This window comes from Dipodomys merriami, unplaced genomic scaffold (genome assembly GCF_024711535.1).
Source record: "Dipodomys merriami isolate MVZ:Mamm:240054 unplaced genomic scaffold, mDipMer1.0.p SCAF_25, whole genome shotgun sequence".
Classification (NCBI taxonomy): Eukaryota; Metazoa; Chordata; class Mammalia; order Rodentia; family Heteromyidae; genus Dipodomys; species Dipodomys merriami.
In genome coordinates, this window is record NW_027203937.1 from 9,091,130 (window position 1) to 9,104,242 (window position 13,113).

At 43.9% G+C, this 13,113-nt stretch overlaps 1 protein-coding gene across 1 annotated transcript; it reads right to left on the minus strand.

The window, feature by feature from the left end:
• Positions 1–3,782: 3,782 nt before the first annotated feature.
• On the minus strand, positions 3,783–5,285 carry LOC138836559 (ubiquitin carboxyl-terminal hydrolase 17-like protein 6). Its single transcript, XM_070035339.1, has one exon. It carries the CDS (start codon positions 5,283–5,285, stop codon positions 3,783–3,785), a length of 1,503 nt encoding a protein of 500 aa, XP_069891440.1.
• Between the last annotated feature and the right edge of the window lie 7,828 nt (positions 5,286–13,113).

The window sequence follows — 13,113 nt, forward strand, 5'->3', positions numbered from 1 at the left end:
GCTGTAGCTAAGCATTCTAATACTAGACTGAAGAGAAATGGAGAGAGTGGACATCCTTGTCTTGTTCCTGATTTAAGAGGAAATGGCTTTAGTTTTTCACCATTAAACATAATGCTGGCTGTAGGTTTGTCTTATACAGCCTTTATTGTATGGAATGTTCCATGGATTCCTAATTTTTCCAAAACCTTCATCATAAAGGGGTGTTGGATCTTGTCGAATGCTTTTTCTGCATCTATTGAGATAACCATGTGGTTCTTATCTTCGCTCCTGTTGATGTGTGATGAATAATATTAATTGATTTGCGTATATTGAACCAGCTTTGCATCCCTGAAATGAATCCTGTTTGATCGTGGTGTATGATTTTTTGGCTGAATTGTTGAAGTCGGTTGGCCAAAATTTTGTTGAGAAGTTTTGCATCAATGTTCATCAAAGTAATGGGTCTATAGTTCTCTTTCTTTGATGAGTCCCTCGGTTAGGAGGCCCTCTTGGTCAGTTCCGTCCCAACACGGAACCTATCTCCGCCCCAAAATTCACATGGGCGTGGTTCCAAGGATCTCCGCCCCTCCAACCCCCCTACCCCACAGGGAGGGATTCCAAGGACCCCAGCCCCACACAGTAAGGTTATACCCGTCCTACAAGAGGATCTGGGAGCTCTCCCAGTTCCTCCAGGGTTGGCCTGTAAGTGAGACCGTTTTGATGAATTGGAGTGGCCGTCCTCACAAAGGAAAGCAAAAGTAAAGCAGACAAACAACAGGGCAAGAGAAATTAACAAAGACAGTGCTGTTTTACCTTTGGAGTCTGAGATCTCGGGGCTCTTTGGGGGTATCTCGGACGAGCCCCCACTTATATGTTATGCCAAAGTCGCAGGACCCCCCTCAAGAAGACCACCTAGAGTCAGACTCTAGAACTGTTTCATTTAAACGGGCTGCAGCTCAGGCCTCTTCCTACACTCGGTCACAGCAGAGCCTAGGAGGAAAGCCCCTAACTAAGAATTTGCAAGTCTTTCATAGGCAAAGAATCAACCAGGTGTTTTGATTACCACCACATGTTGTTTTGCTAGACAGGAAGAAGCCACAAGTGGTCACTGCCTCAAACGTTAACATTTCAATGCCATCCATAGAAATCTTCATTACATGCTTCCTGCATTATATACTGTTTTACCTCATGAGTCCATTTTTCAGTATTTGTGGGAGTATCCTAGGATTTCGGCCTGTCACTTTCCCTGTCATGGTTCTGACCACTGTGTCTTGTAATTATTTCCATATTTTATGCCCAGTTCAGTTCTTTCTTGAAGTCCATCATAATATGCTGTCTACTGACCTCTCCCTTTGGTTTCCTACTGATTTCAACAAACTCAAAAGATCCCCAATGGAGCTTTGGATGTCCTTCATTACTGCTTCAGCAAGTGCTATGATTTGCAGTTGTGTTATGCAAATATCTGGGAGTTGCCTATCTTTTCACACCTCATCAGTAATCGCTGACCAGGTTAGAGAAATTAATGCTCTGAATATTATAGGATCCAGTCGTGTCTTTCACATTGTAATTGTTCTCACACACAGACTTGGGAGTCATTGTGTGCAAATAGAAAGGGAGAGGAGGGAAGAAAGGAAATGCCAATCAGAGGAGAGAAAGGGAGGGGAGAGACAGGGAGGGAAAGAGAGGAGAAATGAAGTGAAAGGAGGGGAAGGTATTGGAAGAGAAGGCAGGGGAAGGGAAGGGAGGGGAGGAAAAGGGAAGGGAAGGGAAAGAGGATTAGAGAGGGGGAAAGCCAGGAAAAACAAAGAAAAAAGACAGAAAGAAAGACAGAGAGACCTAAAGAAAAAGCAAAGTAAGAAAAAAGAAAAGAGAAGAAAGAAAGAAAAAAAGTAAGAAATGGTAGAGGACTAGCCTTTGCAAAAGGACAGTCCTGAGTTCAAGGTCTATGTCCAGTGTGCAGGCCTGTCCACCCCACCCTCCCTCCCAACACACTCAATGAGAGAGGTAGAAGAATGACTTAGCTTCTCCTCTTGAGGCTTACATCAGTAAAGAACATGGAAGCAGGGAGAAATGTATTTGATCTTGAGATCACCCAGTCCCTCTAGGATATTGGGCCTAAATTAACCTTTGGGAATATCTGTCATCTCCTTTGTATATAAAAATACCTGCCAAACAAACTCACCATGAGAAGTAGAGTAAAAAGGGAATGAGTACAAGAAGGGGTCACACAATCTTCCACACAACCACAGAATGTATTGTAGACTTTTATTTGACAGGCAGTACACACATACATTGACATGTTGAAACCCCTTTCTAGAACAACTGGAAGGCAACAAAAATACTGGACCACATACAGAATTAAGCTCAGTAAAACACTGTTTGATTACTCAGGTTGTGGGCATTAGGCTGGCTCAGATATTGGAAAAAAAAAAGAAAAAAATACTGGTGGACTGATATGGTCCTAATCTTCTAGGGAACTGGTGGCTCCTCCCTGGAATTCTAACTGTTCAGGAGGCTGACATCTCAGCATCTCTGTTCAAAGCCAGGCCAGACAGGAAGTCTAAGTGACTTTGATCTTCAATTAACTACCTAAAATTGGACATTGGAGCTCTGCCTCAAGAGGCAGCATGCTAGCCTAGAGCAAAAGAACAAAGGAACAGTGTCCACATTCTGAGTTCACATCCCAATATCTACACATACAAGGTAGTTATGACTTGGCATTTCACTTTATTTATTTATTTAGTTAGTTCCATCCATGATGGTACTATGTATATTATCCCACACTATCAATCCAGCAATAACACAGCGTTCTTCCCAAGAATGGCAGAAAACTGCTTTCAGTGAGATCACAAAGTTAATGTCCATGGATCCACCAGCAGTGGCCCAAACATGCAAACCATAGAGCAGTTCAGAGCGGAGAGTCAGCAGGGTCTTGTGCTCCATCAGGAGCATTTTCAGGGTTGCAGGGATGGATTCCTTTCACTTTCAAAGCTTCTGAAACACTGTCACAGTAGATTTTCACCGGTACTACTGATCACACAGAGTTCTCTCCTACCCTCCGATGTGAAGTTCTCCAGAGATTCAGAGCAGTTACAATACAATTTGCCCGTTTGCACATGGTTGTTTCTACACAATTACCATTTTTTTTAATTTTATTTTAGTTTTTTGTGAACATACTGTACAGAGGGGTTACAATTACATGGGCAGTATAATGCATACATTTCTTACCAAGCATTGCAGCCTCCTCCTTCGTTTACCCTTCACATCCCTTCCCAACCTCCCCTCTCCCAATCCCAATCCCAATTCCAATCCTTCCCCTCCAAACCCCCCTCCCCCGCACTGACATAGTAAAGCTCATTTTGGACATGACAACTTGTACTTACAATTACCATTTTTTATCACATTCATCCTTCACTTTTACATTTCATCTCTGGTTGTCACAAGTTCAGAGATATAGAACACAAGATATGTAATTGATTTAATGCGATTCACAGGAATTTCTTGTCCCCAACTTTTCAGGTTTTGTACTCTGCAATAGGGCACAAACAAACTTGGTCATCTGAGATCCTGGCAGGGCCCTGTGTCTCAGGCCTGTAACCCAAGCTACACAGGAGGTTGAGATCCGAGGAAGGCCCTTTGAAGCCAGCAGGGACATGCATGTTCGTTGGCTTCTCATCTCCAATGACACAGAAAATTCCTGATGTTCCAGTCATACACCACTATTGTTGAGGTAAAAATCTCCGGGGAGTGCCAGACTCCACAGATCAAGAGGCAGAACCAACACCCAATGTGACAACTCAAGGAGGTTATGAGTACACCAACAGAGGCTTCTTTCCTTGCTTTCCTTGCTTGTTCCTTCTCTTGTGAGATCGGGCCCTGGTGTGCTCACAAGGCTGTTGGCTCTGATTTCTGGAGATCTGACCTGTTGTGTTCTGGCAACAGGTTTTGGGTGAGGAATTTTCCTTATCAGCATGATTTTCTCTTCTCATCTCATCCGTGTGTTTGGAGGGGTGAATCACGACCAGATTGGCATCTTGTGTGAACTCTACTTTCCTGAGTTGTAACTGAGACTTTGGGCGGTTTTGGTCCTGGAAGAATTTCCATTGGTCTAGGGAGATTTCTTTCAGCACTGTACTTGGCACATCTGGCTGTGGCTCCACAAGTGTCAGAGGAGAGTGCTTGTTCCTGTCTGGTTGGGGTGTTCTTCCCTCCTTTTCTTCTGCCTGGTTATCTACTGAGTCCCTGCCGATGAACACATCCTCAGGGTGTCTCTCGCCATCAGTGCTCTTCTGGCTATAAAAGAGGATGTAAGCACGCTGACTCAATGCAGATGAAGCATCACAGGTGGTCACCTTAGTGTCATCCATTTTATACCACTGGCCATTGCCAGCTTTGATGTAAGAGAAATAATGTCCAGTGTGACTGCTGGACCCCGCATGAACCAGCACAGCATAGAGGTCATACAGCAGCGGTCCCTCAGTGTGCTGAGACATGTAGGGTTGCATATCAAGACTCTCAGGAAAGTGCACTTCCTTGTCAACCTTGTCCCCTGTCCAGGAAGAAAATCTCTTCAGGACGAGGATGAGGACCTTTGAGGCACTTTGCAGAGTCAAGGTCTTGGAAGCGGACACTTTGTGCAGACAAGCCGCACAATGATAGGCGTCTTCCCCACTCAGCTCTTCCGGCTTTACCAGTCTTCCCAACGCTTGGGCAACACTGTGAGCTCCTGCGACCTCCAGCGTGATGTCCAGAAAAGGCTCCAAGGTGTCTGAAATGCTATGGCACTGCAGACACTCGATTCGAGACCTCCAGTAGCCTCCAAAGATTTCCCGGATCAGGCTTTGCTCCTCAGCTGGAAGCTCAAAGGCCTCAGGGCCACATGCTTGGCATTTCTGCATAGCATCCAAGAGGAACAGGAGAAACTCATGGGCATCTTCCTGCTTGTGCGTGTGGAAGCCGGCACCCAGGGCATCCGACGGCTGAATGATGTCCCCAGAGCGCTGGAAAGCCCTCCTCACGTGAGCTTGCATCACACGCATCATGCAGGTTTTCTGGTGGCAAGGCATCCGGCGCAGCATGTGACTGGCAAGTGGGCCTGTGTGGGTCAGACACTGCAGGGTGGCGTTCAGGTAGCAAGTGTTCCCTGTGTTCTGGAGGCCGGCACCAACCGGGGAACGTTTCTTCCAACTCAGACCCATGTGCTGTCTGGGAGCCAGTGCTGTCTGGAAAGAAGGCACATGCTTCTGAAGCGGGGCATGTTTCCCAGGTGGCCGGGAAGAACGTTGGCATTTCCGTTCTGTGGTCTCCATTCCTCCAGGAGCAATCGGTTGCAGTGTCCCTCTGGAAATCAGGACCAAATGCTGGCTTCCTGCTCAGAAGTAGCTGCCAAAGGGTGAGGTTTCTCCTCTCCTGCAGCTTCTTCTGTAAGTAGCCCAGCCTCTCTTGCCACGCCTACTCCTTCCAATTTTTCTTTGCCCTAATCCCTAAGCTCCACCCTTGTCTGGGGACCAAGAAAACCCATCAGTTTCTAGTTTTGAGGGCAGCTGAGATCAAAGAGCCAGGTCTTTCCAGTAACAGGTGTGTTCCAGGCAAAATGTTTTCATTCTCTATGGGTCGAGCCTGTCATGTGATAGACTGAATGTGAGAAAAGTTGCTCCAGGCACAAACGGGGCTTGGATTCCATGAATGACCTCGTAGAACTCTTAAAATAGGAAGTTGAAGAAAAGGGAAACCTAGCAGATCCCTGAGAGATTTCTATCAGTGTGCTCACACTTCCTTCTTCTCCTCACACTCCACCAAATGGCAGTACTTGTCAGTCACTGCAAATTGTTGTCCACAAAATGGCTTTCTGAATCTGGTCCTGTTTTCATTTTCATGACTCAAGACAAAATATTGTGACTCCATTTGAATTAAACAATAAGGTATGTTTGGCCCAAGGGACAACTGACCAAACCATTTCCTTCTAAAATATTAGCTCACCACACAGTCAGCTCACAGACCTCGCATATTAAGAATTCCATCCGTAGAAGTCTCCATTACATGTTTCCTGCAGTATATACTGATTTACCTCATGTGTCGAGTTTTCAGTATTTGTGGGAGTATCCCAGGTTTCCGGACTGTCACCTTCCCTCTCATGGTTCTGACCACTGTGTCTTGTAATTATTTCCATATTTTATGCCCAGTTCACTTCTTTCTTGAAGTCCATCATACCATGCTGTCTACTGACCTCTCCCTTTGGTTTCCCACTGATGTGAACAAACTCAAAAGATCCCCAGAGGAGCTTTGGCTGTCTTTCATTACTGCTTCAGCAAGTGCTATGATTTGCAGTTGTGTTATGCAAATATCTGGGAGTCCTTTCAGACTTCCCTATCTTTTCACCCCTCATTAGAAATCTCTGACCAGGTAAGAGAAATTAATGCTCTGAATATTATAGGATCCAGTGGTGTCCTTCACATTGTAATTGTTCTCACACACAGACTTGGGAGTCATTGTGTGCAAATAGAAAGGGAGAGGAAGGAAGAAGGGAAATGACAATTAGAGGTGAGGAAGGGATGGGAGAGAAAGGGAGGGAAGGAGAGAGGAAGTGAAGTGAAGGGAGGGGAAGGCATTGGAAGAGAAGGGATGGGAAGGGAAGGGAGGGCAGGGAAAGGGAAGGGAAGGGAAAGAGGATTAGAGAGGGGTAAAGCAAGGAAAAACAAAGAAAGAAAGAAAGAAAGAAAGAAAGACAGAAGTAGCTGCCAAAGGGTGAGGTTTCTCCTCTCCTGCAGCTTCTTTGTAGGTAGCTCAGCCTATCTTGCCAGGCCTACGCCTTCCAATTTTTCTGCACCCTAATCCCTAAGCTCCACACTTGTCTGGGGACCAACAAAACCCATCAGCTAGTAGTTTTGTGAGGAGCTGAGATCATATAGCCAGGTCTTCCCAGCAGCTGGTGTGTTCCAGGCAAACCTGTTCTCATTCTCTGTTGGTCGAGCCTGTCATGTGATAGACTGAATGTGAGAAAAGTTGCTCCAGGCACAAACTGTGATTGGATTCCAGGAATGACCTTGTAGAACTCTGGAAATAGGAAGTTGATAAAGGGGAAACCAACAGATCCCTGAGAGATTTCTATCAGTGTGGTAACACTTCCTTATTCTCCTCACACTTTACCAAATGGCTGTACTCGTCAGACTGCACATTGTTGTCCACAACATGGATTTCTGAACCTGCTCCTGTTTTCATTTTCATAACTCAAGACAAAATATTGTGACTCCATTTGACTTAAACAATCAGCTATGTTTGGCCCAAGGGACAACTGACCCAAACCATTTCCTTCTAAAATATTAGCTCACAACAAAGTTAGCTCACAGTCCTCCCATATTAAGAATACTGTTATGCCAAGGTCGCAGGACCCCCACCGCCCCCCAAGGAGACCACCGAGAGTCAGACTCTCCGGCTGGTTCATTTAAACGGGCTGCAGCTCGGTCCTTGTCCTACACTCCGGCACAGCAGAGCCTAGGAGGAGAGCTCCAGCTAATGATTTGCATGTCTTTTATAGGCACACAATCAACCAGGTGTTTTGATTACCACCACGTATTGCTTTGCTAGACAGAAACAAGCAACAAGTGTTCACTGCCTCAAAATTTCACCTTTCATTCCCCCGCTTGACTTATGGTCCTGAGCCACAATCTTGTGGCTCTGGCCCAAAACTAGACTCCAACAGCTCTCCATCTTCAATGGGTATAGTCTCTCTCTGACTTTAGCCATACTTTTAAACAACAAAACCAATAACAATCAGTTCACTTTTCTTTTCTTGAGGCATATGCAGAGTTTAGGTAGGATGCTTGGAGACTTCCCAGCTTTCCCCATGGTCATCCAGGACAAAGGGGTCAGCTGGTCTGGCATGGGATCAGTGGATCCAAGCAGCAATGCCATCCACCTTAAGGGCAGTGGGTGTAGCCAGTAGCACCAATGTAAGGTCCCTTCCACCGTGGTTCCAGAGATCCCAAGTTGTGCCTTCGAACAAACACCCAGTCCCCTGGTTTAAACAGATGGGGGGTAGGAATAGAAGCAGAATCATGTAATGCTCTAAGCTGGGGCCACATACTCTTATGCACCAGCTGTAAATAGTCAAGCTTACACAGAATTTCAGTATCATCCAAATCAGCAAGCAATTCAAGCCAAGCCCATAGGGTGAATTTCTTATTCTAAACAAGGCAAAAGGAAGGATCGATACCCAGTCTGCAACAGTCTCCAAGGCCAATTTAGTTAAGGTCTCTTTTAGAGTCTGATTCATACCTGACCTGAACTCTGGGGTCTATAAGCACAGTGCAATTTCCAATCCGTCCCCAATGCCGTGGCTATTCCCTGACTTTCTTTTGAGAGAAACGCCGGTAATTTGTCGGACCCGATGGGGGATAGAAAGCCATACCTGGGTAGGATTTCTTCCAGGACCTTCTTTTTTTTTTTTCCCATGAAAAAAGGCGCTGTATTGAAGGAAGTTGGATATCTTCCAACACACTTATGTCTCAAACTTTTGACTCACATGGGCCCCTGATGTGTAGGTACAAATATTAGAAAAGTTGCCGTAGCTAATTAGTAAAGTTATTTTCTTTTTTTTTTAATTTTAATTTTTATTTTTGTGAACATACTGTACAGAGGGGTTACAATTACATGGGCAAGATAATGAGTACATTTCTTATCAAGCATTGCAGCCTCCTCCTTTGCTTACCCTTCCCATCCCTTACCAACCCCCCCCCCCCACCGGGCACCAATGTTGTAAAGTTCGTTTTTGACATGACAACTTGTACTTCTCATAGTTGCATCGGGTCCACCTGTATCCTTAAATGACTTGTTTTCCCCCATCTCCTTCACAAATTATACCAACATCAAATATAGTGAAAGCGGGGGTTATACTGTGGGGGAGGGACATACAAAACTACAAAGAAATAATTTTATAAATGTGTTAAAAACAAATGCATGAAAGAAAAAAACATTTAAATACATATCTAAGGGTTCATTTTCCTAACATCACATTATCTGACCTTTCCTGCTTGACTCATCCCTATCCTAGATATTGCAAATAAGGGAAACCATGGGACCTATGTTTCTTTGGGCTTGGCTTACTTCACTTAATTTAATTTTTCCAAGCCTTTCCATTTCCTAACAAATGGGGAAATGTCATTCTTTCTGATGGAGGCATAGAATTCCATTGTGTATATATACCACATTTTCTTGATCCATTCGTCTACGGAGGGGCATCTGGGTTGGTTCCGTATCTTAGCTATGGTAAATAATACTGCAATAAACATAGCTGTGCTGGTAGCTTGAGGGTGGTCTTGTTTGTAAACATTTGGGTAAATGCCCCAAAGTGGGATTGCTGGGTCATCGGGGAGCTCTATGTGAAGTCTTTTGAGGAACCTCCATACTGCTTTCCAAAGTGGTTGAACAAGTTTATACTCCCACCAACAATGAAGTAAGGTTCCCTTCTGTCCACATCCTCTCCAGCATCTGCTGTTGTCAGAGTTCCTGATTATAGCCATTCTAACTGGGGTGAGGTGGTATCTCAATGTTGTTTTGATTTGCATTTCTTTTATGGCTAGGGAGGTTGAGCCTTTCTTCATGTGTCTATTGGCCATCCTTCTTTCTTCTTCAGAAAAATTTCTCTTCAAGTCTTTAGCCCACTTATTTATTGGGCAGTTGTTTCTTTGAGGATTTGTTGTTGGGGGATTTAATTTTTTGAGTTCCAATTATATTTTAGATATGAGATCCTTGACCATTGTATGGCTAGTGAAGACCTTCTCCCAATCTGTGGGCTTTCTATTGATCTTGCTAGCTATGTCGTTTGCCATGCAGAAGCTCTGCAACTTCATGCAATCCCATTTGTCCAACCTTTCTTTGATTTGTTGTGTTTCCGTGTCTCTATTCAGAAAATTTTGGCCTGACCCAAGGAGGCCTAGGGGTTCTCCTATTCCATCCTGTAATGTTTTCAGAGTGTCTGCTTTGACTCCGAGGTCTTTGATCCATTTGGAGTTGATTCTGGTGCAGGGTGATATATAAGGATCTAGCTTTAGTTTTCTACAAGTAGTTAACTAATTTTGCCATAACCATTTATTGAAGAGGCTGTCTTTCTTCCATTCTATTATTTTAGCTCCCTTATCGAAGATTAGTTGGCTATAGATCTGTAGGTTCATTTCTGGGTTTTCAATTCTATTCCATTGGTCCTGAGGTCTGTTCTCACGCCAGTACCAAGCTGTTTTGATTACTATGGCTTTATAGTAGAGTTTGAAATCTGGTCTTGATGTTCCACCAGCAGTGTTCTTTCCGTTGAGGAGCATTTTTGCTATTCGGGGTCTTTTATTGTTCCATATGAATTTTTGGATTGCCTCTTCTATTTCCTTGAAGAATGAGGTTGGAATTTTGATAGGTACGCATTGAATTTTTAGATAGCCTTGGGAAGTTTTGCCTTTTTCATGATGTTAATCTTTCCAATTCAGGACCATGGGAGGTTTTGCCATTTTCTAAGTTCTGTGTTGATTTCCTTTTTCAAGATTTTAATGTTTTCATCATAGAGGTCCTTCACTTCTTTGGTTAAGTTAATTCCTAGGTATTTTATTTTTTGTGGGGCTATTACAAATGGAGTTACTTTCCTAATTTCAGCCACACTTTTCTCATTGTTGGCATACAGAAAAGCCATTGATATTGGGGGGTTAATTTTATACCCTGCTACTTTGCCAAAGTTTTGAATCAGCTTGAGTAATTTGGGAGTGGAGTCTATGGGATTCTTTAAATACAAGATCATGTCATCTGCAAAGAGGGAGAGTTTTATTTCTTCCTTCCCTATTTGGATCCCCTTTATGTTTGCATCTTGTCTTATTGCTGTAGCTAAGCATTCTAATACTAGACTGAAGAGAAATGGAGAGAGTGGACATCCTTGTCTTGTTCCTGATTTAAGAGGAAATGGCTTTAGTTTTTCACCATTAAACATAATGCTGGCTGTAGGTTTGTCTTATACAGCCTTTATTGTATGGAATGTTCCATGGATTCCTAATTTTTCCAAAACCTTCATCATAAAGGGGTGTTGGATCTTGTCGAATGCTTTTTCTGCATCTATTGAGATAACCATGTGGTTCTTATCTTCGCTCCTGTTGATGTGTGATGAATAATATTAATTGATTTGCGTATATTGAACCAGCTTTGCATCCCTGAAATGAATCCTGTTTGATCGTGGTGTATGATTTTTTGGCTGAATTGTTGAAGTCGGTTGGCCAAAATTTTGTTGAGAAGTTTTGCATCAATGTTCATCAAAGTAATGGGTCTATAGTTCTCTTTCTTTGATGAGTCCCTCGGTTAGGAGGCCCTCTTGGTCAGTTCCGTCCCAACACGGAACCTATCTCCGCCCCAAAATTCACATGGGCGTGGTTCCAAGGATCTCCGCCCCTCCAACCCCCCTACCCCACAGGGAGGGATTCCAAGGACCCCAGCCCCACACAGTAAGGTTATACCCGTCCTACAAGAGGATCTGGGAGCTCTCCCAGTTCCTCCAGGGTTGGCCTGTAAGTGAGACCGTTTTGATGAATTGGAGTGGCCGTCCTCACAAAGGAAAGCAAAAGTAAAGCAGACAAACAACAGGGCAAGAGAAATTAACAAAGACAGTGCTGTTTTACCTTTGGAGTCTGAGATCTCGGGGCTCTTTGGGGGTATCTCGGACGAGCCCCCACTTATATGTTATGCCAAAGTCGCAGGACCCCCCTCAAGAAGACCACCTAGAGTCAGACTCTAGAACTGTTTCATTTAAACGGGCTGCAGCTCAGGCCTCTTCCTACACTCGGTCACAGCAGAGCCTAGGAGGAAAGCCCCTAACTAAGAATTTGCAAGTCTTTCATAGGCAAAGAATCAACCAGGTGTTTTGATTACCACCACATGTTGTTTTGCTAGACAGGAAGAAGCCACAAGTGGTCACTGCCTCAAACGTTAACATTTCAATGCCATCCATAGAAATCTTCATTACATGCTTCCTGCATTATATACTGTTTTACCTCATGAGTCCATTTTTCAGTATTTGTGGGAGTATCCTAGGATTTCGGCCTGTCACTTTCCCTGTCATGGTTCTGACCACTGTGTCTTGTAATTATTTCCATATTTTATGCCCAGTTCAGTTCTTTCTTGAAGTCCATCATAATATGCTGTCTACTGACCTCTCCCTTTGGTTTCCTACTGATTTCAACAAACTCAAAAGATCCCCAATGGAGCTTTGGATGTCCTTCATTACTGCTTCAGCAAGTGCTATGATTTGCAGTTGTGTTATGCAAATATCTGGGAGTTGCCTATCTTTTCACACCTCATCAGTAATCGCTGACCAGGTTAGAGAAATTAATGCTCTGAATATTATAGGATCCAGTCGTGTCTTTCACATTGTAATTGTTCTCACACACAGACTTGGGAGTCATTGTGTGCAAATAGAAAGGGAGAGGAGGGAAGAAAGGAAATGCCAATCAGAGGAGAGAAAGGGAGGGGAGAGACAGGGAGGGAAAGAGAGGAGAAATGAAGTGAAAGGAGGGGAAGGTATTGGAAGAGAAGGCAGGGGAAGGGAAGGGAGGGGAGGAAAAGGGAAGGGAAGGGAAAGAGGATTAGAGAGGGGGAAAGCCAGGAAAAACAAAGAAAAAAGACAGAAAGAAAGACAGAGAGACCTAAAGAAAAAGCAAAGTAAGAAAAAAGAAAAGAGAAGAAAGAAAGAAAAAAAGTAAGAAATGGTAGAGGACTAGCCTTTGCAAAAGGACAGTCCTGAGTTCAAGGTCTATGTCCAGTGTGCAGGCCTGTCCACCCCACCCTCCCTCCCAACACACTCAATGAGAGAGGTAGAAGAATGACTTAGCTTCTCCTCTTGAGGCTTACATCAGTAAAGAACATGGAAGCAGGGAGAAATGTATTTGATCTTGAGATCACCCAGTCCCTCTAGGATATTGGGCCTAAATTAACCTTTGGGAATATCTGTCATCTCCTTTGTATATAAAAATACCTGCCAAACAAACTCACCATGAGAAGTAGAGTAAAAAGGGAATGAGTACAAGAAGGGGTCACACAATCTTCCACACAACCACAGAATGTATTGTAGACTTTTATTTGACAGGCAGTACACACATACATTGACATGTTGAAACC

What these genes read in the sequence shown, in the direction of transcription:
- LOC138836559 (XM_070035339.1), bottom strand. Translation starts at nt 5,285, where the DNA reads ATGGAGACCACAGAACGGAAATGCCAACGTTCTTCCCGGCCACCTGGG.